General features: G+C 44.7%; 1 protein-coding gene and 1 pseudogene across 1 annotated transcript; one reads left to right on the plus strand and one right to left on the minus strand.

Annotated features, from left to right (window-relative positions):
• Positions 1–27,684, plus strand: elp2 (elongator acetyltransferase complex subunit 2). Its single transcript, XM_071920153.2, has 22 exons — positions 1–132; positions 313–391; positions 704–774; positions 888–1,029; positions 2,021–2,098; positions 2,454–2,518; positions 2,652–2,718; positions 5,098–5,244; positions 5,636–5,731; positions 6,553–6,653; positions 11,912–12,043; positions 12,729–12,878; positions 17,562–17,753; positions 18,073–18,142; positions 18,358–18,453; positions 20,183–20,240; positions 21,371–21,443; positions 22,249–22,441; positions 24,980–25,101; positions 25,477–25,610; positions 25,956–26,069; positions 26,928–27,684. The coding sequence occupies exons 1-22, from the start codon at positions 1–3 to the stop codon at positions 27,142–27,144; spliced, it is 2,529 nt and encodes an 842-aa protein (XP_071776254.2). The 3' UTR covers positions 27,145–27,684.
• LOC139927890 (bactericidal permeability-increasing protein pseudogene) lies at positions 13,076–15,312 on the minus strand (annotated as a pseudogene).

Below are 27,684 nucleotides of genomic sequence, written 5' to 3' on the forward strand. Positions count from 1 at the left end.
ATGGCGGCGTCCAGGATGCAAACATGCCATGTTGCTTGCTGTGCAAACAGAACACCAAATGTTCTTTCTTGGAGTCGTGGAGGGACCATTGCTTTCGGGACATGTAACTCGGTGGCTCTCTACGACCCACAGGTAGGCAAATGCGTTGAAATGGCACCTAAAGTCATGCTAACGCTAGTTGGCACAGCTGCTTGGGTACCTGTCACTTATTACTTGTAGCCTAAATAATATCATTAACGTTATGTGTGTAATATCAAACTATTTATTTATCTAACTGCACCTCGGTAAACACATGCCTTGTTATCGTTGTAGGAGAGATGTGTTGTCGCTGTCGTGAACGGCCACACAGGCAGAGTCAACACAGTCCAGTGGGTTCACAGAGAAGACTGCGGTGAGTGGGCTGAGGCTGGAAATGGACTTGACACTGATGGACTAGTCTCAAAACGGGTTGTGGATCTGTTTCTAGTGGGCCCCCGTGTCTAAATCACGATCACATTGTCAGCCTCCGCAGCAAATATACAGGGGTTTGTCTGAGACATGTGAAGGAGAGTGTTAGGATGTCTTAACGAGCCATAGTTTAATTAGTTTTGGTCCTGGCTTTAAAAAGTGAGTCAGTGGTTTAAATGGATCAAACTAGTCTGCTTCATTGTGGCTTGCTGTGGAAGTAATGTCTGTTCTACCTGTGTTGTTACTACTGTCACAGGTCCAGAAAGTCACCTTGTGTCAGGAGGCTCAGACCATCTAGTCATTGTCTGGGAGGCACAAGATGGGAAGGTACGCCACCTGTCATATCAAATAAACTGTCTGACCCAGGATATCTCATTTATCTAAATACACCTTCATATCTGTGCTGCCTTTAAAACTTGTGTTTGCTCTGCTATCCCCAGTTCAGCCAGTCAGTGGAGTGTAAGGGCCACACTGCTCCGGTGTGTGCTGTGGATGGCATCCACATGGAGGACTCAAAGATCCTGGTGGCCTCCTCCGCATCAGACTCCACTGTCAGACTGTGGCTCAGCGATGGGGCCAAAGGTAAGAGACATAGGAAAACGATATATAGGAAAAAGATTTATTAGTGTCAGATTAATGGAATGGTTAAGGCCATTATAAAGTTTGCATATAAATGATGACAGTGTTTTGAAATAGTAATGTAGGTGTTTTTTCATTCGTAACCTGTTATCTCAAAGTCAACTTCTTTGAAGGAATTGGGGAAATTGGTTGGTTTTCCACTAGGTGTGCTGCATTTTGTATTTTTATATTTTTATATTTTGACGTACATTTTCAATAGGCTGGCTTGGTTCCAAGGTTATTAAACATGTTTAATGTGTGGGAGGCAAGGTAAACTGTCAGTTACAATAAAAAAGGTGTGAAAGAGCTACATTATGCAGGACACAAATGACTGGCCATACTGTGTAATCTCCCTTGGTAATGTTTATGTTGCCTAAATGATGTAAACTGACAGATCACAGCAACTATTCATTTTAATATTGTTCTAATTAGAATATATTTCCATAAATTTTAGTTAGTTCAGTTATGGTGTTTTTCATGTAGTCATACTGCAGTGTTGTTTCAAGCTGTCACCCATTACAGCTCTCCTTTGTTGCATTTTCTGTCCAAGTGAGCAGATGAACACTGATGCCACTTGACAGTTATGGAGATTAAGAGCATGTGTGTATGTGTGTGTGTGTGTGTGGACTGGGCATAACCTTGGGGTGTTTTTCCAGACGGAAATATGAGCTACGCTATGTTAGTGCCTGTGTGCCTCTACATAAAAGAAAAGAGAAAAAATTAACCTTTGGACAAATGTTGCCCACAGGTGCTGTTATAAGAACCAAATCACAATTGCACCACTGCTCCCTCGAAGAACCGTTAAAGAAATCATAGGGGAGACTGTTGGTTTAGTAACACTGGTTGATAAAGTGTGCAGAGCCACAGAGTTTAGCATAATTTATTTTTTATTGTGTAGCAAGATTACTCATGGCACATTATAAAGGCTAATTCCATGTGCATGTGTGTTCCACAGCTGAGTGCCTCCACACCTTATCGTTCGGCAGCGGTTTCATGATGGATGTCTCTCTGGCACTGTTGCCAGGCAGCAGAGGTAAGCCTAAGCCGCTCCCGCACAGACATGCTTTAAGTTGCGCACCACACACACACACACATACAGACACACACGTCTGTCCTCTCATGTCATCCGTCTCAATTTGCACCACTTCTTTACTGCCTGTAACTGAATGTCATATTCAAAATGCAATCTGCGTTTGAAGTATCTCGTGTCATTTTTGCCTTTCTCTTTTACAAGCCTGTCCTCTGTTTGATGCTGTGCTTCATCCCTCCCTTCCCCCCCTCCACCCCTCTCCTGTTTTATAAAATAGACGTAGATGTAAATATATGCAGCTCGTCTCGGTGAGCGTGCCTGCATGACAGTGTGCTAACCTAATCCTCATTTCTCCCAGTTCCCATACTGGCCTGCGGAGGTGATGACTCTCGGGTCCATCTGTATGTGCAGTTCAGCGGACAGGTAAGCTCAGATCGATGGTTCTGGGGAAACTCATTCATGTATTCTGTGCCAACTCTTTCATTTGAATTTCTAAGGCTTGAGGAAAAAAAAAAAAAGCAGCATTTGACCTCTATTTTCCATTGCTCTCTACCAGCTCCAGAAAGCCATGTCACTGCAAGGACATGAGGACTGGGTGCGTGGGGTGGAGTGGGCGTCCATAGGTGAGTGCCACTGTTTGATATAGTGGTAGTGTTGCTGTCTGAAGACTAGGACCAGGCTTCATTTCAACAACACCGTGTTATTCTGTTATTCTAGCCTCTCTTTATAATCTGTCTGCATTGTCTGATGGTCTAACATTAATGAATTAAATTAAATGAAACTATCCAGCAAGCTAACAGTAAAGATGCTAAGCAGCCAGCGACCCAGCTTGTTAACTGGGTGGGTTTTAGCACCAATGATTGCTACCAAATAAGGCATTCCATGTGCAGAATTCCCTTTGCAGTGGTGTGGCGTTAGGCAGGATGACCTTGATGGCTAACAAAGAGTTAATCCACCCAGTACACAAGCGAAGCGAGAGTTCTTACTTCTGACTACTTCCGTCTTCACTGAAAATACCATCAGGCGGACTAGACTGCTTCTGTGTTTGGCTGGGAGTTAATGAGAGTGTCTCATATTCAGACCAATCTCTTTTTTTCTGTGAGAGGCTTATTTTATTTAGGCAAAACCGCCTAATGCTGGTAAATTATGGATAGCCGCATGAGATCCAGACAGAAACAATTTTGTTCAGCAGGTGCTCCCATTTCTCCCATAATTTCAGACAGTTGTAGACATGTGCGAGATGAATTCCCCGCCCTTGTGCATTTCTTCTTTAGTGGACAAGGGTTTTTTTAGGCTGGAAAGCATGTGCAATATCTTCCTTCCTTCTCCATTATCTTTGGTGTATCTAAAGAAAGCGTGCAAAGCTGCAGAAAAAAAGTGCGTTTTGACCTCCTTGTCGAGCGGGGCGGGCAAAACGACACATTTCTCCTTAGTGGATCAGTAGAGCATCACAATATACTGTGTGTCGGATATCTTTAAACCAGTTATTTGAAGTCAAGTTCCACCTAGCGTGATATCCATAGTGTCATACTGGCACATGGCATTGTGTGGATTCCATCCAGGCTCCGCTAATTGTGTAACCCTCTTCAAGGGCACTTCATTACTGCACTGTTCTGGCTGTGTAAAAGCTATTTCATCTCCTCAACCAGCCCTCTCCACCAGTGTCTCCTTCCCACTCACAGTCTACGGCCTACTCCACACCGCCCAGCTATGAGCCAGGAGAGACACACAGAGAAGTTCATTTATATGCACCATCCCATAGGAATCACAAAATGTCACTGTGTCACTGTGATAGTAGTTTTTGAAATCATTCTCCTGTTTTTTTATGACTGGGCTGATGGCAACTTTCACGTTCACTTTCCTCTATAATATCTGTGGAGCCAGTGCAGGCTTAGAGGTGCAGTAGCTGTTAAACACTGAGGTTCAGAGCATGACTCTATTTCCCTCTTTTTGTTTCTGTCTTCATTCAATTTTCAAAACCTCAATTTTCTCCTCCTCCGACCTCAGTAGTCTACTCCCTTGTACTTGATTGAAATCAGCTGATTGTCTCTCATTCAACCAAGGGCTTGATGAAAGAAAAACAAACCCCGTTTTTCTCCTTTGTAAGAGCGAACCTCTCACCCAGTATAATCACACAATTTAAGTCGGAAGCAAATGCTCTACTGTGCATCAAATCCAGTCTTGTCAAATCCATAGCAATTCCACAGTCATGAGGCAGGGTAAGTTGAAGTTGAAGTTTCAACTTCATTTGTCGCCAATAGCTGATTTATTTTGCAGTATTAAAAACAGCGTTACATAAAAACATAAGACTGACAGGCGCAACAAATAACAGACAGTCAGTCGCCAGTGGAAGGTGTCAAGGCAGAGTTTCAGGCAAGTAGCAGAATAAATCATCGTCATCATTATCATCGTCATCAACATCATGACATCATGATTGACAAACAATCATGGCCTTCCTCCTCCCTGTGCCAACAGTTGGGAGGCCTAAGGCAGTAGGGATACAGGAATTCTTTTGCCTGTTTTTCTTGGCATACCTAAAACACAAAATGTAAGGAATGGGCGCAGTTGGAGATAATTGCATTTGCTTTGATTACCACCTGATGTATATTTTGCTGAGGCTGCTGAACTGTACTCCTGGTATCTCTTCTCTCCAGCCTAGATTACTGTACTGACAGATAATTGAAAAAGGCAGCACAGAATCAATACAAGCTCTATAAAACAAGGTCATCAGGGTCTTATCAACCTGGAAATTATTGAAAGTCATCTTGCGGAGTTATCAAACATCTCTCTTCACTCTGTGTACTCATTTTTAATTATAACGTACTTTTCATTCATCTCAAAGTGCCACAAGAACAGTAAAAACAAGTAAAACAATGGCTCAAAAGTAAACATAAATAAATGAATATAACATGGAAAGCAATAGGGGTAAATGCGGTGGTAAGGTAATCTAAAACGGCTTTCTGTAGAGGAAGGTTTTCAGGCGCTCTCTCCAACTTGTTCAGGTGGGGAGCTGTTATTAGCCAGCTGTTCACAGGACTGCCTCATCAGAGTGTGGCGGCTGTGTGCCAAGTCTGGGACGGACGCCCGCGCGGAGGACGATCACACCATCATCAAAATGAAAGAGGACGTTTTTGAAGTGAAGGAGAGAGGTGAGCGGCTCGTGCGGACTTGATTATAAAAGGCTGGTAATTAACCAAATGAACACATACTGTTTTTGACGGTCTCATGGCGCACGGGGGTCGCCGCCACCACAAGATGACCAAGCGTGTGTGTTTTTGCAGAGCTGTGTGCGTCAGTGTAATGCATAGTGTAATTAATATTTCATGGAGCATTTAGAATCACAAGTCGGTGTGCCATAGCAAGTAGAGGGACAGCAGAAAAGGTTCAGACAGGCTAAAGCTCAACCAGGTCTGATCTATGCATATATGCACACTCGCTTTTCTCAACTGCATTTCCTATCTCTTGTGTTCAGAACCTTTATATCCGCTTTATATGCTGTGCTAACGGTATGTTTCTGGCCTCCCTGTGTTCCTGCTCCAGACGTGTCCGCAGTGTTTGCTGTGTCTCTTGAGACGGTCCTGGCAGGCCATGAGAACTGGGTCTATGGAGTCCACTGGCAGCCTCCGTTCTACAAAGGTACCTTGATCAAAACTTTAAAGGGAAGCATGAGGATTTTTTTTTGGAGCCGGCCCCACTGATCACTAATGAAGCCTATTTTTAGGACAATCAAAAGGTTTCACACTGCTTTGGAGAAATTAGCAATATGTTTCTGCTAGAATTTGTTGGCAGTGCTAGTGCAAGTCAAACGGGGAATTAAACCTTTTCTTTCAGAATCACATATCCATATAGTCTCTCCAAACGGTTCGATCACTTATTGTATTTCTACAGCCTGTGGAAGTAAATGGAATGGCTTGGGATGGAATGGCTTGCACTAGTATTGCTAACCAATGCCAACAAGAGATTGATGGCAATTTCTCAGAAAGAAAAACACCGGTGTGAAAAGTTATTGGCTCAAAGGAAAGGCTCAAAGGGAAAGGCTTCTAAACATGCTGAACCTTCCCTTCAGAAGTCTGCTTGGCTTAAAAGCTAATTGTATCAAAGTAAAGGTAGAGCAACCCGCACACCAACTGGGAAGGGCCAAGCTGCCTCAAAGAGCACTCAATATGCTGAGATCAATGCAAAAATGTCTTCATTTATTAGGTGACATGGTGAAAAAAGTGCTCATGTCTGAAGTTAAAAGGCAGCAGATGTTTCAATCCATCAGACTATCCTCAGTGCAGTTACTAAAGATCATTTTAAATCCATTGTAGCGTTTGTGTACATCACATTAAACATGATTTTGTTTGTATACTATAGGTAGAAAATGTTTACGTGATAGAGGGGTCAGTAACACGCCTGACTTGACTGTGTGCTGCTCCTGTACTGATTCTCCAGCGTTCCTTTGTCTCCCCCTACAGGTGGCAAGCTGCAACAGCGTCTCAGTCTGCTCTCTGCCTCCATGGACAAGACCATGATCCTCTGGGCTCCTGAGGAGGGATCTGGAGTCTGGGTGGAGCAGGTCAGTGTGGAGCATGCTGGAATACATGGGGGCGAATGCAGATACACAGACTTCACACACGCACGTTCACAAAAACTCACTCCGAATCACTCGCTCTCTCTGAAGTGAAAGCAGAAGGGCGTACCCAGATATGCGAGCACACACACACACAGATCTACGAAGCGATTTCCCTCTCCATTTCTAGTAGCTTGCCTTTCAGTAGCTTTTGACATGATCTGGAGCCTGAGCCTTCCCCCCAGTATCCCCTCTCCCGCTGTCAGTGCCCCTGCGTTGGTTTCCACTCTGCCTGACATTGAGGTGTCAGGAATAGCAGTGATAGACAGTGATGAAGAGGGCGCGGTGCCCGGCGCACCACTGTGAGTTTAGACAAGCCGAGGTTGTCCTCCCCCATCTTCCCTTCTATCACTCACTCACACCGAACCCCCTCTTTTGCAGCCCGTTCCCCAGCAGATCCGACAGGGGATGGAGAGGCCAACAGGAAGAAATGCCAGAGCCTCCGCTGCGCCTTTCTCATTATTTTTTGCTCTTTTTTTTTTTCCCCCGTGATCTATCCATCTCTCTCCCTCTCCACACCCGCCATCCGTCATTTTCTGTCTCCTCCTCCTCTCTCTTCTTCTCTCCCCACATCTCTTCCCTCCCCGTCTCTTCTCCTGTCTTCTCTCTCTCTCTCTCTCTCTCACATTATCTCTCTCCTCCTTTTCTCTCTCCTACACTTCATCTCTCTCAGCTCCCAACAGCTGCTGTTGTGCCAGCGCGGGGCTAAATTTAACACAAGTGTGGATGGCGAAGAAAAAGCAGCTCCCTGCCCATCTGCCTTGCAGTTTTTTTTTTCTTTACATTTTCTGTGTGTGGCAAATTCTCAGATGGTGCCGGAGTACCTCAGATTACCTTTCCACACACTTCCCAGAAACACTTACTCATGGGCACATTTTCGAAAAAAGCAGACACACACATACACACATAGAGAGAGACGTGATGCCTCACGTTGCACAGAAATCCCTCACCTCGCCATGGCAGGCACCTTGAGTGTCATCACACTCAAAGGTGATTCCACACTTGATCAATGACATTTCTGCCCCTTTGATCTCGTCATTCGCACGCACAGTGACTAGCAACAAAGAGCGGAGATTGGAGCGCTCGTGACAGTCTCACTCCTCATCCTCCTCCATCTTGGCCTTGACAAGGGAGGTCACGATTAGTGCCTGAAGCCGCTGGCGTCACGTCTTCCCAGGTGGATTAGAGGAAGGCGGGCAGTGGAATGGAAAAGCAGCAGCGAGTCCGGTGTGGCCCCACCCCCGGGTGGCTCAGGCCCTCTCGACCCTCTCCATGTGCGGAGGGGGAAAAAAATAAAACCCCATATACCTGGAATATCCTTTTTGTTGAATGTGGAAGTGCATAGTATATGAGTCTCCTTTTCCTCCATTTCTCTTTCCCTCTATTCTCTTCCTTCTCACCTGTTTTTTTCAAACGAGGGAGCCAAACCCTTTGAACTGACAGGTTCCCTGCCTACGAAGGAAGCTTAACCTCTGAAGCTCACACACTCACACACACACAAACACACACAAACACACAGACATAACAGCGAAATGTCAGTGAATTAAACTGTATTTACGTTTTTCTCCCAGGTGCTCTTTACACTTTAGACAGAATTAAAAACTAAAGCCACATTTTAGACGCATCTCTTTGGTCTTTTTTTGTCGGGGGCGTGCTGCATCCCTGAACCGGCCTCACAAAGGCCGTGTTGTGCGTCACGGCAGCGTTCGGCAAAGCAAAGTCCGGAGCGGCAAATCACCGAGCATGTGTGTCTTAATTAGCAGAGTTTTACAAAGAAGCGCTCCGTCTCTCCTCCACGCTGATTAGAGTAATTGGTGAGATTTAATGTAGAGCGGGGTTAGCAGTGGGGTGGCCAGGGCCCACCGCCGCGTAAAGCACATCTTACTAACGAGACACACTGGTAATTAACAGCCCAGACTGACCGCGGCGGGCCACCACAATGCCTGGAGGGATTGTCAGTGTGTGCGTGTGTGTGTATGTGCGTGTGTTTTAAAAGATAACCTATTTTCAGACCTCTTGTGTACTCCGGACAGTTTACAGTGAGCCCCATGGCAAATGAAGTAAAGCAGCTAATACCAAAGGTGGTAATATTTTAGTGTGTGTGTGTGTGTGTGTAGGTGCACGTGTGAGTGTGTGTTTATGCTTTTGCAGGAATGTGATACGAGTTGATTTCATGTTATACAGGTCGAATGGGGGGAAAGAGTCAGTCAGTCGGCCTCTCAGTCAGTCGGTCAGTGTCTCTCGGTTAAAGAAAAGTTGATTTGAAAACCTGTATGGGCTTTCCCGCCCCGCTTGAAGCTCATTCCGTCCTCGTCACCCCTCTCTCTCTCTCTCTCTCTCCAAGAATGATATATGCCCTCCTTTCTTAGTTGTCCTTGTTCCATGCCTCCCCCCTATACCCCCGTTGGCCAGCGATAAGGCATGCCGCACATCCGTATTGTTCCCCCTCTCGTAAACAAGACAGATGACGGGCTTTTTGCCTCTGTGAGTTTTTGCATGATTTACGGCAGGCTCTTGTGTGCAGAATTTTAAAATCAATCTGCTTAATGTTGCATCTCTCTTTCTCTCTCAATCTCACCATCTCTCTTTCTATCTTACCATCTCTCTCTTTCTCCTTTCTGTCTCTCTCCCTCTCTCTCTGGATGGGTAGGAGACTGTGCCACTCAAAGTGAAGCAATGCCTTTATTGCTATCATTAGTTCCGCTGTGTTTCAGCCTGGGGACAGGCATTATTTTGAAGGTCATCGATGACCAGCCCAAGCTTTTTAAGACTGCCGGATGATGGAGGACGCCGCTTGGCTGGCACATGCACTAGATAGACGTAATGAAGATGTGTATGTATCACTGCAGGTGTGTGTCAACCTGTTGTGAGTCTGGGTACAATATAATCTATGCATGCACATTGTTGTGCGCTTGTCCTGCAATCTGTCTCAGGTCATAGCTGCAGCTGAACGTGCTCTTGATCAACCTACCTGGTTAAAAAAGGATAATAGGCTAAGCTGTACATGTTCTCTGATTTGAATCATTAGAGTTGGAATTTAGCACTTCTCATATTTCCTCACAGCCGACTTCCATATCGTTTAAGACACAAGCTAATTAAAGATGGAAGAGATATAATATCGCCGTAGCTGGATACAGACCACAGTGCTGCTGAGGTTGCAGTGTGGCGCTCTCTAGGGGGGGTTCTGCCGCTATCGATCTGAATAGATCTCCCCTCTGGACCCAGTTTACCTCAAAGGCCTCTGGGCCCGATAAAGCTTTTAATTGTTTGACTTGCTCATGGCAGTAGGAAGTAGGCCTGGTCCAGAAAATAAAACTACTCTCAAAGTCCTTGAGTGCAGAGTTTTACTTTGACTAGTCAAGTATTGAAGTAAAAATTCATTCCACCAAGTAAATAGTGTTGACTTACAGCTGCAGAAGGGAGTTCTGGTTTGTCTGTTAAGTGACAAAACTGATATAGCTGCTAATATAATTTTCTCCTGTCATGCAGTGGAGCGAGGGTGATGCAGTGGGTATAAAGCTGCTTTCTTGCGTTGTCCATTATAGTCCAAGGACAAAGCTCATTTATTCTACTAGAAGCCACTTATTCTGTGGCAGATTCAGATTATTGACACGTTTTAGTCAGAACAGCTCTCTCTCGGAGAAAGAACAATTCCTATTTCTAGTGATTTACGCAGATTTCCAACATTCTGATTGATTTGGGCATTGTTTCTAAGTTATTTCTGTCTAGTGCCGTAATCCTACATTGAATCCTACTGGTTATGCAAGCATCAGGATATGATATTAATATTGTCTGTTTCTTCTATTTTGATTTGTAATTTCTGTTCTCTATGGATATTAATGTCAGTGAAAGGATGAATGCACACAGATTGTGGTGCCATTTTTACATTTTTAGAACTAATGAGAACCTTTAAGTTCTTATGGTGGAATGATATCATTCAGTTGTAATCCTCTTTTTCCTCCTACACTTCTATTTGCATGAAATGTGCTCCTTTATTTCTTTTCTTTTTTTTCTCTTTGGAAGAATACTTTGGGGAAACTTTTAATGCAACATTAAGTTCAGATGGAGTTTAAACAGTTACATGCTCATTTGCCATTGTAACTGGTAACCGCCTGTCAGGACATTGCTGACTTAACACATTGTGCTTGAATCAAAATGGGTTGGCTGCCCCATGCGGAGATTTGAATCCACAAAATCTAAAATTCAGTTCAAAGTCAATCAACATGGTGCTCAACTGTGGACAGGTGGCAACAATCCTGAAACAAGCGCTTTTTAGTTTCTAGCATTGTTCTGACCTTTGAGGCAGTTATTATGGACTATTTTAAATGGGATTGGGTTTTTTAGTTCAGGCTTATCCTTTAGACAGAGGCCAGGGAGGGTTTACACCGTCTGTATGATCTACCCTCTGAATATTACGCAGGGGTCACAGGCTCTCACCCAAATCCAATTTATGTAAATCCCACTCAGTGTTCTCAAGCTTTGCCGTTTTTTATGATTATTTGTTTAATACGATATGGTGCGCTGCAACTGCTTTAATTTTGTATTAGACAAATGTATTTTGTTAGAAAAAAAAACAACACAATTTATTCAACTCTAATAAGTCCAATTTTGCATAATTTCTCATCTGACTTGTCAGCTTAATTTGTTATTTTGTGCTTCTATCCACCATTATGAAAGCTGTTGGTTAATAAAAGTCTTGGAGGGAGACTGGGAACAGATTGCAGGTTTGCTGTCCCAAACATTTTCGTCCTCCCTTCCTCTTCTCTACATTCTTGAGTCTGTAGCCTAAATGCTGATTTTGAGGTAACCAAACGCTGGTGTTTGACAGAACAAATACACTACATACTGGATGTCTGAATGGGATACAGGACTACATGTGAGAGTATAGCCTAAAAATGTATCACTATCAGAAATACCAGCATATTGTGTTTCTGAATAGCCTACTTTGGATTCAAGAAACCCTAGCAGGCCTTGATTTCCCTGCGTATGTGGCAGGTGATGCATATTCATGTGGTAACAGGGTTGTGTCTGCAGTGTGAATTGCTTTTATTTTCGTCTGCAGCAAGTCATGATTCTGACCTGGAAATGAACTGTTCTTCGCACACCTGATGTCAGATACGAGCGTGTCAAATACGTAGATGAGTTGTTGGCTTTGATCAATAATGACCGACCCCCTAACCCTTTTTTTTTTTCTGTCACACTAGGTGCGTGTAGGGGAGGTTGGTGGCAACACTCTGGGTTTCTATGGCTGCCAGATGAGTCCGGATGGCTCCATGATCGTGGCTCATGCTTTTCATGGAGCGCTACATCTGTGGTACAAGGACCAGAACAAACAGGTGAGAGTCATCATGGCCATAGTAATACTTTCACTTTCAAATCGCTAGTTCATGCCAGCATTTTTTGTAGATCTTGTATATTCAATTACAAGACAAATGTTAAAATTGTATTTATTTATTTATTTAGTTAGTTATTATAAAATTGGGTATTGTAGACATAAGTAGAGATCCAACTTTTTTACTTTTGCAAGTCATGTAACTTTTTGCTGAAGCACTGCCATTGTGGGTCTGTTGGAAACTAGATTAGATGGCAGTGAGTTGCGACACAGCTACACTGTGTGAGAGACAGTGATTAGTGTAATTAGTTGCACCAAGTCCCCTGACTGCCACTCAATTTGACTGGCTTAGCATGTCTCTTTGTTGGGTGTCCCTGAGAGAGAGTGGGGTCTGAAGTCACAACGAGGGTTCAGGGATAACTCCATTTCAATTACACCCGCTTGGAAGGTGAATTTAAAGTTAAAAGGTATTGATAACTGACTCAGATTCTGTTATGTTTCAAAGGGAATCGGCTTCTTAGATGGGGACATATAAATCATAATTGACCGCTCTGATGTAGTTTCAACCCTGACACCCATCCTGGTGCATTTCATCAGCAGAGGGGGGATTGCAGTCTGACCTAGATGGAAAATATAGGGTTGAAAGTGGTGAACTGAATGTTACCTGTCACTACATGGCATTTACCCAGAGAGAGTGGAGTCCAGGGGTTGTGATATCGGGACACTTCAACGCCGTCCTTGACCTGAGCTGGGATCCTGAGGGAGAGTTCATCCTCAGCGTGGGCTCAGACCAGACCACCAGACTCTTCACTCCATGGAAGAAGCGAGGCAGCATACAGGTAAAGTAGGGACAGAATCTCCTGCGATACCTTGACGTGCATTTATAAGAGCATTTGGAAAGCGATTGTAGCTCATAATTGGTGGCATTATTTGAACCATTTTTAAAAACATTTGATCAGTTTTCACAAAATCGAACAACTTGCGGAGCAGCACACACACACACAGCTTTACAGCTGGTTTTGTTTATTGGGTTGCATGAAAGAGAAAAGAAAACATTTCTTAGACTTATGCATAGTTAGGAATATTAGGAATGCACTGCTAATATTAGGAATACATCACAAACACCATCAGTCGAGAGTTCAGATCCCTGAAAGAGGATGAATCATTTCAGAGGTTTCAATAAAACACTGCTGTTGGTGGCTGTTTTCCCATGATGTGAGCTTGCAGTGTAGATGAAGTACTATCAGTCCACATTTCCTCATTCTTGAGACCATATTGAAAATAGAAGGCCATGAGGTCACTAGCTTTCATACAATGGAAAATGACTTTTCAGAATGCGGAACTGTTTTGTTAGTTCCAAGAATATGTTTTCAAAATGAATACATTCTGAAATTAAGTTTTACTAATTTGCATAATATCTATTGTTATACAAAAGTTCTGTGGAGTTGCGTAGTGAAATCAGATGCACACACATAAGAACAAAGATGTGCATATTTTGCCATTCACATTGTCATTGCTTCTGTATATCTCCTTTTCTCCTGTAACAAAACAATATCACAGTATATTTCTATGCTTTTGACACTGACTGGTTGTACTGACCTATTTGTGATATAGTCAACACCTAATACATATTCTTCTTGCTACAATTTTCTAAAATATGCTTAGTCTCCATTTCATAGGTTTAGTCACAGACCATATTTCCATGATTTCCCGTCATTCTATTACACTGTGATTTAGTAATATATGATTATTAAGAGTTTCATAGAAGTAATCATAGCATAACTTTAGAGTAAAGGAATCAAGACTTGAGATACTTTGATTGCTCACCCCCGGTAACACCGTAGGACACTGTGTAAATTAAACCGTAACATCAGAGGAAATGGCTACGAAGCCCACCTCTACCTTCACCACAGGGTTATCCAGGTGAAACTGGTGGAAGCTGGGTAAAACCATGCCCTCTGACAGTTTGGCATTCAGTTTAGGTAGAAACATCATCTTCATTCCAATCTTCATAACATTTTCCAAGCTGGTAGTTTGGAATATTCCCACCTCACTTGATGCCAGTGCCAAAGTAACTGTGTTCATCATAGCGGAGCCCCTCATCTTCCCTTGTGAGAAGAACACTTTGCATACAAAGCTGGAATTGACGTTCAGTTTGAACAGGGGAACCAATGTTTTGTTTGGATGGATTGCAAATGCCTTGACTGAGGCCAAGAGCCCCAGATCCACTTCATCAGAGGTGAATCTAAACATTGGAACTTCCCTGGCAACCACATGTAATTCCATTAGCATGTTGGGGAACATCTTGGGAAGCTGAGGGATAAACACGCCAAAGAAGCTGGTGTTGAGTTGAAAAGGAGAACTCGGTGGGATCATGCTGTCATTGATCTGGGCTTGGAGCAATCCAGCTGAGAAGTAAGCATAGGAAGCAGAGTTGACTGAGAACTCTGACAAGCCAAGGTGGAGCATGTAGTCGCCATGTGGGTTCAACGTGAAGGGTTTGGCTTGAAATGTAGGTTCTGTATGGTGCTGGGCATTATAGAACTCACCCTTGAAATCAAGATGAAGGATGGAACTTTGCACACTGGGTGCACTAGTGAGTGGGAGCTCCATGATCAGATTGTGACTGACGCTGACGGAGACGTCCATCGCAGTTAGATGTTGTGTCAAGTCTTCAACAAGCCGCCTAATCTCTGGGCAGATTTTCCCCTCGATTTGGCCTTTTATTTGGCCTTTATTTCTGTCTACAAAGGGCTTGAACAATGGACTTCCCCCGCCTTGGACGTTTATCGTTATACCACTGATCTGTGCAGAGCAGAAGGCACTGGAGATGGTTAAGTGTCCCATGTAGTCGCTCCCCAACTTCACTGCAGAACTCATACGGATGTTTGACAGTGACAGGTCAAATGAGCCACCATCATGGATGAGTCCATAGTGCGTATTCCACCTTCCCCTCACCCAGATGCTGAGTCCAGTGACCGCAGTCTGGAGTCCTGTAGTGCCTTCGTCAAACTGCACTGAGGGTTCAGGTAAGATGCATCTGGTGACTGTCATTCCACTGAGAACGTAGTCCACGTTTCCAAGCAGACCGAGGCTGACAGAACCCTGGACTTGTGGAATAGACACACTCTGTACCTTTTGCCGCATCCACTGGGTTCCCAGTTGGCTTCCATATTGAAGTGTCTTTTTGGTCAAAATGAGCTTCATTGCAGGAGTTTCTCCGTAGGAATGAGCGGTAAGGATCAACAGCAACACTAGGGATGACAGCATTCTTGCCTCGATGGGGGAGTGTGGACACTGTGCAGTGCAGTGCAAAGTATATACTGCTTTCTGTAACTTCTCTTTCTCAATGTCAGATATAGGTCAACAGCTTCCTGTTTTTATATGATAGGGAACTTCCACATACCGCAGGGCTTAAACACCTCCGGCCAGGTGCCTGATTTCCGGCATATGGACGTTTTAGATTCACAAACTATCTTCGACAAAAAAAAAAAACTCACTCCACGTGGGTTTTTGTTTTTGATGCGGTTTATCCAATCATATTCAGCAAAGCAATATTTTACATTTACCAGTGGAATGCGAGCAAGTTTTCTCTGTCTTTCACAATTTACAATCGTCATTCAGCATAAAAATGTGGCATTGCTTTGGCTGTTCTCTACAGAGCTCCCCAGGGGTCACCTGGTAAGAAAAAAATAATTGATGTGGAAATCCAGACGGGCACCGATTGGTGAACCGCGCACGGCTCCATGCGCACGGAATAGTAAACCGTGCGCATGGATTAGTAAACCGTGCCCTCGAATTAGTAATCAGTGCGCACGGATTTGTAATATGTACATTGATAACGTCAAACAGGGACACCACAGCGGCTCACAGAGTTGCATATAAAATTTAATTAACATGCTTTTTCTACAAGCATGATTTATAGGGAGTACATGGGTTTCATATTGTCACCAAAACACACATCGGATCATAAATTAGACCTACTGATGTGATTAATCAATGGTAATGGTTCACATATGGTCTAGGTGCCTAATGGCTATTACAGCTCAATATATGTATGCCAAGCTGTGTGTAATGGCTCTGGCTCACTGTATATAGGCCTAAAAGTCCCTCTTTGATGTTATCAATGTAGATATTACAAATCTGTGCGCATGGTTTACTAATCCGTGGGCACGGTTTAGGAGTAAATTGTAAAGAAAACCGTGCCCACTGTTTTCCGCATCATTTTTTTTTTACCAGGTGGGGCTCCACAGTTATCCTTATTGCACTAGGTTTATAGATTAATAATGCTGTGTGTTGAATATTCATTAATTCAGTACAGAAATGTGTCAATTGTTTTCGTTGTTCTTGTTATTGGACTAGTTTTATAGAGAAATAGTCAGGAACATCAGTCAGGAACATGCATACCGTCATACGAACTATACCTGAATACACCTCAAACTTAAAGTCTACACTGACTGTTGGCCTTATTGGCTGCTGTACTGCTCAACCTATTCTGTTTTTTTAGAGGACAAGTAGTTCGACATACTGCATGTTCCTCATGACAGGGACACAGCTGTTTCAGACAGTCATGATGTGTTTGCAGGCATATTGTCTGATGTTTTGGCTTATTACCTTCTATCTACCTTCTATCTTAAATGGCATTATAACAAGGTTAAAGCGCAGACTATCAACTTTGCACGCCATATTGGATGAACAGTGAAAGAACTGTAGCCTTTTTTGTACATGGTCCCCTCAATTTAGGAAGCCAAAAGTATCTGAAGGGAATAAGATTATATAGTATATAATAAAGTAGTCATTTTTCACATATACTAAAAACATCTTGCCATGGAAAAAGGATTCAATTTAAACGTCCGTAGACTTATTGTCACCTTCAGTCTCCATTCTCGTAACTGTGATAATTCAGCAGTCGACTGCTTGGTTTAAATTACTTTGAGGCAGTATGGAGTACATGGTTGTCATGCGCTAATCTTCTCCTATAGCCACTGGATTCCTAGGGTTTTCCCATAATGAAGCGCTTTGTTGGTCAGAGGAAGCTTCATGGCAGGCTATTCAGGAATGGTAGGAACTCTTACTTTGAAGGAGAAAATGACCACTTTAACCCCAACTTGACTCTTGTTTCATATTACGTATATATGTATTTATGCGAAGGTGTAGTTTTCATTTGGATTCAAGCTTTTCTGTATAAGACGCATAACTGTATTCCTGACTAATTTTGAGAAAATGCAACTCGCATTATATATTTAAGGTGCAAAATGACAAACCAGACCATCTTGACTTCTTTTTTATATTCTTTTTTTTCTGTAACTTAGATGTTAAGAAGCTTCGAGGAGGAGGAGGAGTTATTTATTATTGTTTCAGCTCTTTTTTTGGGTATTGACTATGATTCACAAATAAATCCTGAGACAGTCCCACTGTTAACGACTGTCAGTGTTTTCCATCTTGCTGTCTTAACAAGGCCAATACCACAGCGTCCATCTCTGTCTCTTATGTCTTCTCTTCTGCCTCTCTATCCCTTGCAGGCAACCTGGCATGAGATCTCGCGCCCACAGATCCACGGGTATGACATGCAGTGTCTGGCCATGGTGGGAAGGTTCCAGTTTGTGTCCGGAGCCGATGAGAAGGTGCTGCGAGTGTTTCAGGCGCCACGGAACTTTGTGGAGAACTTTGCTAACATCTCTGGCACGCCTCTCGAGAAGCTGTTGGCATCCAGTGTGAGTGCCCGCCTAAAATACTGTCTTGAGAAGTTTTCAGTTATCAAATTTAGTTTTTTTCCGTGCCCAGTAATAGTTGAGTGGTTAAGTCTGCCTCTTCTGGAGCCACATATTCCCCCACTGTCCTAGAGTCAAATCCCACCAGAACTTTCTCTCCTGTGTCTCCCCTACTCTGTCTTTCCACTGTAAATAATGAAAAAAAAAAAAAACAGCAATAAAAAATAATGGTGAGTGGACTAACCACCAAAAAATCCTTGGTGGCTATTGATATGCATTTTTACACAGGTGTGTGTTTATTCATGTATTTGTTCATTGCCAGGACACTGCCGACCTTCCAGAAGGAGCCAGCACACCTGCCTTAGGTCTATCCAACAAGGCTGTATTTCAAGGTAAAAACTTGCTCAGCTATGCATTTGAGCATTTCAGTTTTCAGGGTTTTGTGGCCAATTTTTGCCTTGTAATCAATTTCCATTAGCTCCACACAGTGGTTCTGGACAGCAGTGCATCATTAAATGTGGAGATGATTCATCTTTAAAGTTTGTTCAGTAGCTTCTACTTCACTTCTCTTATAAATTATTTACAAAAATGTCATTTTAATTTGCAGGTGACCTCGCTCCAAAGACTAATAAGGAAGAGGAACGGTTCAGCAGTGTGTCTGACCAATACCAGGAGTCTTACTTCCACCCTCTCAACCTTACTGGTACTTTCAGTTAAATAAATCTGTATAAATACATGTTCACATCATAAGATAGACTCAAAGAGCCGTGAACAAGTCGTTTTTCCCCTCAATTTGGTCTTTGTCATCGTTAAAGTACAGTACAATCATCTCAGTAAAGCCTCATTCAGATTAAACCTCCCTAGACAAGAACCGATGAAGCAGATTAATAATTTTTACAGAGAAAAGCAATGACTCACCTAAACTATAATGCGTCCCTATCTCCCTCTGCAATCTCAAAGCCTGATTCATATTCCTCTTTCAGATCCATCCACTAGTCGGACAAGGCGGCCCCAGTGCACACTTTAGAGTTTCTGTCTCCCTGTCGTAGGATATTCTTATAAGAGACAATGATATGCAGCCAGAAGGACAGCTAGTTATTAGTCTATGCTCTCCCTGTGCTCTACGCCTAGAGTTCACAGTGCCTCAAGTTTACTGGGGGCTGATGGTATTACAGCAGGAGAGGGAAGGGAGGAAGAGATAGGGGAAGAGGGTGGATGGAAAGAAGAGGAGACAGGAAGCGGGGGATGTGAGCGGAAGCACCAAAATACAGGAGAAACCATTAGGAAAGAATCAGTTGCCAGTCCAAAGTAACTGAAAACCTGAAATCCTATACCTGAGATGAGGCGGGGAGGTTGAGGAAGTGAAATGAGGAGGAGGATGAAGGTAAGAAAGGCAGAAAGAGGTACACAGAGAAACGGGAGAGAGCAAGAAACAAGGGGGAAAAGAGAGAGAGAAAGTGATTGTAGAAAGAAAGCAGATGGGAAGTGGATGAGAGTGAAATGAAGAGAGTGTAGAGGGGCTGTTGGAAACCCCTGGGCTAGACGGTGTCGAGGGCCGTCATCAGCGTGATTGAAGCCGCTCCTTAATCTGCAATGCTAATTAGAAAGCAGGCTTATGTGATTGCAAAGTTTAAGTATCGATGACCCCGGGCTGTAGAGAGCAACCAAGCGGCGAGACTGTTGTTAACAACACATTTCCACCTCTCTGATTGGCTCCCAGAGGCAGGAAGATGAATGAATAATTAGGCAGAATGGGAAGCCGATGACCAATAACAAAGCAGAAGGAGTGTGGCTTTCAATTACATGCAAAATGAAGGCAAAGAACGCTTGTGTAAGAGTCTGCGGTAGGAAGGAGAGGATTGGCACCCGGCTAAATTTGATCCCCCTCAAAGCCAGCAGCCGTTAAGAATTGGAGATAAAGCTGCGGTTGTTTCAAAATAGCTTTTTGGGAAAAGCGGCAAGTTGAAGGGCTAAGGATTTTATGCGAGCTAAATGCTAAGAGGAGCTGTATGTGAATGTGAGAGAACATTGTCTCCAGGCGATCAATCATGTTCTCTGTCTGGCATATGGCTGTACTTCTGTATTACTCTCTTCTCCCTCTCTTTCTCTCTTGCCCTCACTCTCTCTCGCTCTCTCTCTCTCTCTCCCCGTTGGACTTGTACTCTTGTCACATACACACATGCACACACTCCTTTCTCTCTCTATCCCTCTTTGGGTTAACAGTGCGGGGATTTAAAAGAGGGAAATTATAATAGCCACTCGGATGTAATCTTCATTTAGTAAATTGGAAACTGGTTGTATTTGAATTTTAAAACGGCTCAGTTTTCAGGGTCTCGCAAACGGCAGTTATGTAAGAATTCTAAAATATATGGGTGTGTGTGTGTGTGTGTGTGTGTGTGTGTGTGTGTGTGTGTGTGTGCGCGCGCGCACAGAGCCCCCACCAGAGGATCATCTCCTCCAGAACACACTCTGGCCTGAGGTCCAGAAACTGTGAGTATCTCTCCGCTAACAGCCTATCCATCCCTCTGAACTTGACTTTGGGTTTATTGTTATACATGATACCCAGAGAGCAATGTAACACTAACTTGCAGCACACTCTTAACTCAACATACAATCACAATCTGAGTTTCTACCCCTACTTATTTCCACTTCATTCACTTCCCCTGCCTGTAACGACATCGGGGTTCCCATATCGCTCATAATGAAGGAAAATTACCAGATGGAATTGTTTTTGTTTGGTTTTGCCCAAAGGGATTAATATATCTGAGAATGATGGACTTCCTAAAGCTCTCAGTCCTGCCCCCCCCCCCACTCAGCAGCCAATCAGAATGCAGATTCCTACTATCCCATGAGCCTTTTCCCCAGGCTGAATATATTGCCTCCATTTGTGGCCAATGTTAAATCCATTTACTAGTCAATCCAGCATAAACATGACGTATGGTGTGGGCATTTATTGGAGTTGTGGGCATTGTGTGTGTTGAATAGCATTTTTCTACCTCCATTTGGCATCAACCCCCTTGAATAATTTAGCGCATAATAGAAACATTAAAATGAGTAAGTGGCCGAATTATTTTTGTGGCATAAATAATGCTCTCACCGTTGTGCCAAATTGCCAGGTTGCAGTGTTAGAAAGTTTAGTAGTTCAGTGGGAATTTCTCTACTGACTAGCCGTCTGTGATTTCAGTTTGTTGACATTTTAAAACAACAAGGTGATAGTCAGCAAGCTAAAAGTAATTAGGTTCTGAATGATTAGCCGGAGCGTCATTGTTCATTTCTGTCAGAGGGAGAAGGAGCAGTCATTGCAGATCAGTATTTTAATTTCACACTCTGTCTGCTTATTTACCTGTCAGCTGGGGATGATGCCTTGAGCCTGGGAGCTTGTCAGGGCGACGCTTAGGAATAACAAAATACTTAATTTACTGTCAGACTTGGAAAGCTGTCTTTGTTGTTGTGCTTCCTTCTTTCGCTCTCCCCCCACTCCCCCTCCCCTCTCTCTGTCTTTCACAACCTGTCTGTCCTTCCACATATGCAGCCTGGCTTTTATCTTAGAGCCTGTTAATGATTAATCTCTGTCTGATTCCTCTGCCCGCCTCTTCCTTCCCCTCCTCTCTCACCTCCAGGTACGGCCATGGCTTTGAGATGTTCTGTCTTGCCTCAGACAGCGGCAGAACGGTGGTGGCCTCTGCATGCAAGGTTAGTGTGATAACACCGGGGCCAGAGGCCACATCACACACACACACACACACACACACACACACACACACACACAGAGTCTGTACTACATGGCCCCTGTAGCACATCACTCGGGGCTTTAGGTAGGAAGAGAGAGTGCATTGCCTGTCACATCACATATGTATGTGCGCATACTCCCACACTTACACTCTTATACATACAAGAATGATTGTCTGCTGGAGGGCTGCATGTGCTCATGCATATGTGCATGCCCACACACACACACACACACACACACACACACACACACACACTCAATCAGAACAGGGTTGACTGTGCTGTCAGTCAGGCATTGATAGTACTGTGGTGGAGCAACGCAGTACAGGCTGTCCTGACCTTGGTTGTACTGCCAAACGCAGACACACACACACACACACACACACACACACACACACACACACACACACACACACACACACACACACACACAGCTGGTAGCTGTCAGAGATGGACAGTATGGTTTCTCGCCTATCTCCATCTCTGGCATGCAGTCCTTATTTTCACTTTCAGCTGCCTCTCTTTCTACCTCTGCCTTGCCCCCCTTCTCTCTTTCCATCCCTTCCTCGCTCCATGTCTCAACCCTTCCTCCTCTCACCACACATTACATCCTCCATCCATCTCCCTGTCTTCTTCCAACTGTCCCTCCTCCCTTCCCTCCCTCCCTTTGTCTTTTTCTCCCTTTAGCCTCTACATGTTTTTTTTCAACACGTCATTGCTGTACGATGTATTTTTTATGAATCTAAATGAACCTACACTGTGTTCCTAGGCGTCTAAAGCGGAGCATGCGTCAGTGCTGCTGTGGAGCACAGCCTCTTGGCGTCAGCTCCAGGCGCTGCCCTGCCACACCCTCACCGTCACCCAGATGGCCTTCTCCCCCGACTCACAGCTCCTGTTGGCCGTGTCCCGAGATCGCACCTGGTCTCTATGGAGACGGAACCCGCCCACTCCTGATAGCTCAGGTGAGGAGGGGAGGGGCGCTTGTTGTGGAGGGATGTGGGGTTAGTTAAAGGATGAACGATCCAACTTAAAGGACACATATTATTCAGGTTCATGACTTTGTTTTCAAATGTACTATGGCTCAGGATAAGAATAATGTTCTTCATGATGTTTTGCAAATAGATGTAGTTTAGTTAAAAGGGCATTTATTGAGTGAATTTGGAGAATAAGCCCTCACAGGGAGAACAGTCACAACACTGGACCCTGATTGGCCGACAATACCAGCTCCTCTAATTCAAATGATGTAAACCTGCTGATGGAGAAGTACCAGCTCAAATGCTGCAAACTTGCCTGATGGGAAGGATTTTCCTAATTATTAGAGCGGTGAGCCAATCAAGACCAAGTGCAGTTGTGATGCGTTGCCTGGAATTAGTCCAAAACGGCCTGTAAAAATGGATAGATTTATTGAAAATACAATAACTTCAAATTTAACCACTCAAAATTATTTTTTTTGTTTATATGTATATAAATAGAGGAAAATCGGATTTGTTTTGTTCCAATAGAATAGTTAATTGTGGCCATTGCAGTGTCGCTTTGAACATGGATTAGTAGTCCTTTCTGTTACCCATTTTGTCTGTTGTACAATTTCTCTAAAGATTTTGCTTTGACTTACCTCTCTGAGACTCATTGCTGGTGACATTAATGGTTACAGAAGCAAATTTGTGGCTAGAAGGTCACCATCTTCAGTCCCTGGATGGTCTGGGAAGTCAAGTGAATGAGAAACCCTTTCTCCTCCCTCAGTAACTGCTGTTAACCTTCCTTAGAGCAAAGGAGCCGACCCCTAAATACTCCTGTGCAGCTCCCCACTTGTCAACAGTACAAGACAGCGGATATACTGGGCAGCTCCCGTTAGAGTGTGTGTGTGTGTGTGTGTGTGTGTGTAACCGCTTCTCCATGCAGCTCCTCTGCAGACGCCCCTGCTGTAAACAGGAGCGTGTTCTTAGCGAACTTGCTTGGATAAATAGGAGAATCTCAGCGCAGTGCCACAGACAAACAACCCGAGCGAGCCTGCGTCCAAGATGAGCAGGAAAAATGTCAGCACACAACCTTTAAGCCCACAGGATTTCATCCCACCTGCCTCTGGCAAAGAATCCCATGGCCCTTTTGGCAGCTCAAGGTGGGCTAAATGGGCACTGACAGTGGCTAACCAGCCCAGCGCTCTCCTATTTGCCTGTATGGTGGAGTGCAGGGGGGCAGGAGGGTGTGTGTGTGTGTGTGTGTGTGTGTGTGGGAGAGAGAGAGAGAGAGTGGGGGTTCCCGTCTGTTCTGGTTGGCTGCTGAATCACTCAGGCTGATTGTGAAGAACACACGCACACATTCTCACAGGCCAGACCAGGGAAGGTTAAACGAAGTCAGCGCTGATCAAACAAACTGACTCCCTCCATCCCTCCCTCCCTCCTTTCTTTCTCTCTTTCTCAACCCTTCCATCGGTCTTACCTGGACTGTTATGCCGTCCTCCCTTCCTCTTCCATCTCCCTCTCTCCCTCTCCGCCTCCTATCACTCTCCCCCTGGGTCAAACACCCAGAAATCTTCATTAAGGAGACACTGTCCTCTTTCTCTCTTTCTGTCACTTTCTCTCTGCCTTCCTTCCTGTTTATATGCCCTGTTTTTATCTTCTTGAAGTCTTTGGCTTGTCGTCTCGCCACCGAACGCCGCTCTCTCTCTTTCCTGCGGCACCCGCACCTCTCTCTCCCATCCCTAACCCTCCCACCTCCTCCTATGTGTCTCTATCTCCTGTCTCCATCTGTGTCTCTGTGTGGTGCGACTGACCAGCCCAACATGCCCCACCAAATCCACAGAGGAGTGTTTGTGGATGGAGACACCACACAGCTGCACCTGTCTGTCTCAAATATATGTGTGTATTATAGAGAGAGAAAGGGAGAGTTTTGCATGTGTGCACAGACAGGACAAGGTGATTAACTCAGCCTGCTGCCGCGACACTGTGGTTTAACAGCCATGTGTGCACGCAAGCTTGGTTATGTGTGTGTGTGTGTGTGTGTGTGTGTGTGCGCGTGTGTGTGCGCGTGTGCCTGTCGGAGCAGCACAACTACGGACACGCGGACAGACGGCTGCCAGCAGCATACAAACAAGCTCTCTGGGGAAAACCAATCTGGGGGCTGAAATGACTTAGGCTGGGGAAATAAACAGCAGCAGGTCATAAACCAAAACTGACTGAAATAGAGGGCCGGAATGAGGTTCTCCGTCGTGTTGGGTTGTTTATTTGTCGCTTGGGAGAGCCTTTGTTTCTGTAGAGTGGTGATGCAGGGATCCAGACGTCCTGACTCCCCGCCACACAAATCACAATAGGAATTTCGACCGCTGCCTCCTTTTGAATCGAAAGCAAGTGTAAACGTGTTTTGGCGTAATTGAAAAGTGACAAAAACGTATGCAGTGTTGTTATTGATATTCAAGTAATTACAATGAAATCGAGTTTTAACACATTCTTCATATATTCCTTTCTCCTTGGGTGTGAATGTGTGTGTTTGTCGTATCCATCCAGAGCCCCAGTTCTCCTTGTACGCACACACGGGGAAGGACACCGCCGTACACAGCCGGATCATCTGGTCCTGTGACTGGAGCCCCGACAGCAAATACTTTGTCACATCCAGTCGTGACAAGAAGGTAACATTCAAATATAAAACCCATTTTCTTATAAACGATATTAGACTTTCTTCTGGAACGGCATACACAACGAAAGTAAACTTGTCAGCGTCAAATTTCCAAACAAATTCTGGAGACACATCACTGGAGAGATGCATGATATTCTGTTACGCTAACTGTTTATTATTACAGTCTCATTTTGTGAGTTTTGCTGAAAGGCAGAGCAAACTTCATGCCTGTTGTTGCACTGGAGAGCTAGATATTTTTTTTGTGATGGAGAGTGACGGTGACAAAATTGCCAGTTGTATGTTGAGGGCGTCTCCAGCAGTGAGGACTGTCCCCAATCTTTGTTGACCGTTCATAAAGTGATGCATGCATGTATGTGTTTGTGTCCAGGTGATAGTGTGGGGTCCATGCAGTTTGGAGGAGAACGGAAACCCCCCGGAGATCCAACCCTGTTCCTCCATCTTGGATGTGGGCGATTCCGCCACCGCCGTAGCTTTCTGCCCCATACTCTGCTCCGATCACAGGTAAGACGAAGTTTACTCTTCTAGCCAAATTCTGAGATGGGGTCCACCTCTTGGTAAAATCTCGTCCCTCTCATCAAGTCCCTTGTTTTTTTTGTAGCCAACCCTATGAACAAGTATCACCTTGTTCATCGACAAGACCAGAATAATGTCTTTCTTTAATAGAGATATGGTTCTCTGTCTCGAGGCAACGTTGCCTTTGAGTCGACCTTTGCCGGCGACTGGAGTCCTTGTGATGAACAGAGAAATCATAGAAAAATAAATAAAAGTAATTGAATCATTTATTTTCAGGAAACCTTTGTGCTCAATGCATATACAGTATAGGACTACTATGTGTGCATTTCACAGCTACTTGGTGGCAGTGGGCTTGGAGTGCGGCAGGATCCTGCTGTACAGGTGGAGCCCCGGCCAGGAGCCCGCTGGAGGACTGGACTGGAGCGGGTGTGGAGAAACGGACGCCTCGTATCCTTTCAACACGCGCAACCAGAGTTCATGTGAAGTTCATTAGCAACTTTCAAAGGCCTCCGCTGGCCACTGGCAGTCGATCTAAATGACAGAGCGGCAGCCAGAGAGCCGTTCGGTAGTGTAGCTTCAGCCTGAAGCCCGGCGGGAGCAGCAGCTTTCTGTTTCCCGTTAACGGCTGCAGGAGAGAAAGGCACCGGGCCGCAGGGTGGAGCTGAATGGCTGCGCTTCTTTTGAACAGAGCAGCACTTAAATGGGAAGCGCCATCAACAGGTTCTTTTGTGTTTTTGTAAGTGTGTGTGTGTGTGTGTGTGTGTGTGTGTGTGTGTGTGTGTGTGTGTTGCATCCCACGTGGGTGTTCTGTGTGAGTCATCGGCTGTGGAGCAGAGGAAGTGAATTGAAAGACCGGAGCCTGCACCGAGTCTTTGTATCAGAGGGCTTCTGCTCCTCAGACGGCCTTTACAGAAGTGTTTGGCTTTACTGCCGCGCTAGTTCTGCTGCACAGAACCGCATTTCTGCCAATTCGACAACTTTCAAAATGAATGAGTTGGTCTGTGCCTCATCAGCGTTTTTTTTTTTTAGAAGTACTTTTTGAAATATATTTTTTCACCCCACATTTTGTGTGTGTGTGTGTGTGTGTGTGTGTGTGCTTGTGCGCGCGCCCCTGTGTGTGTGTCAGCAAGCCAAGAGTGTTGTAAGATGTTTGCGACCAGCCTCTGTTCGTGTAGGTGTGTCTGAGATGGAGAGACGGTAATGCGTTAAGACGTTTTGCTGCATCTTAGCTAATGCTTAATACATTCTGAGTAGGCCAACCGCAGCAGTATCCCGTCGTTTCCCTTCACCACGCTCCTCTCGCAGACAAAGCCACGCCCTGGCAGTGAAGAGGCTCCGCTGGAGGCCCAGGGCGGGCCGGGCGGGTCGAGAGAGCAGCAGCGGGGTCGGGGCGCAGGGCGAGAAGGACGGGCGGTCGGACGGAGGGAACGGAGCCGAGGAGGAGAGCTCCTGGGTCCAGCTTGCCAGCGCCAGCGCCGACCACTCTGTCAAAATCTTCAACGTCAACAAAAGGGCTCTTTAGCACCGCCAACACTGACACTATTATGTCTCGCACACACAAAGACGCTCGGACTGAGGGCCACGGGCCTGTCTGGGGCACCGAGGCCACCGCTGCTCCCTGGCACGCCATTCAGTCCCAGTGACAGCCAGTTAAGACAGGGGGTCACTCCCAGGACAAAGCCGCGGCCCACATGCCCCGCAGTCTGTCTGGGCAGATCTGAACGGATTTGATGGGTGTAAGCAAGATGGTGAAAACACTGTGACCTCAGGGTGGTATTTTGCTTATACACTTCAAAGTGTTTTAGAGTCAGAGAAGCGGCTTGTATTCACTGGACGTCCATTCACTACCAGAGACGGCACGTTTAGACTGTCCAAGCAAACATTTACATGGTCAAACGCAGCCTATTGTTTCTGTGGCTTCAGTGAGCGATCAAGAAACCAATTAGTTTGCTCTCTGGCTGTTAAGATGTAATATATTCTCTCCTCTGCAATATCTACAAGCATGGCTTATGTGGTGTATTGTTCCTATGTTTTGTGATCGATTCATTAAATTTCTTTTTAT

The sequence above is a fragment of the Centroberyx gerrardi genome, chromosome 19 (genome assembly GCF_048128805.1).
Source record: "Centroberyx gerrardi isolate f3 chromosome 19, fCenGer3.hap1.cur.20231027, whole genome shotgun sequence".
Taxonomy (NCBI): Eukaryota; Metazoa; Chordata; class Actinopteri; order Beryciformes; family Berycidae; genus Centroberyx; species Centroberyx gerrardi.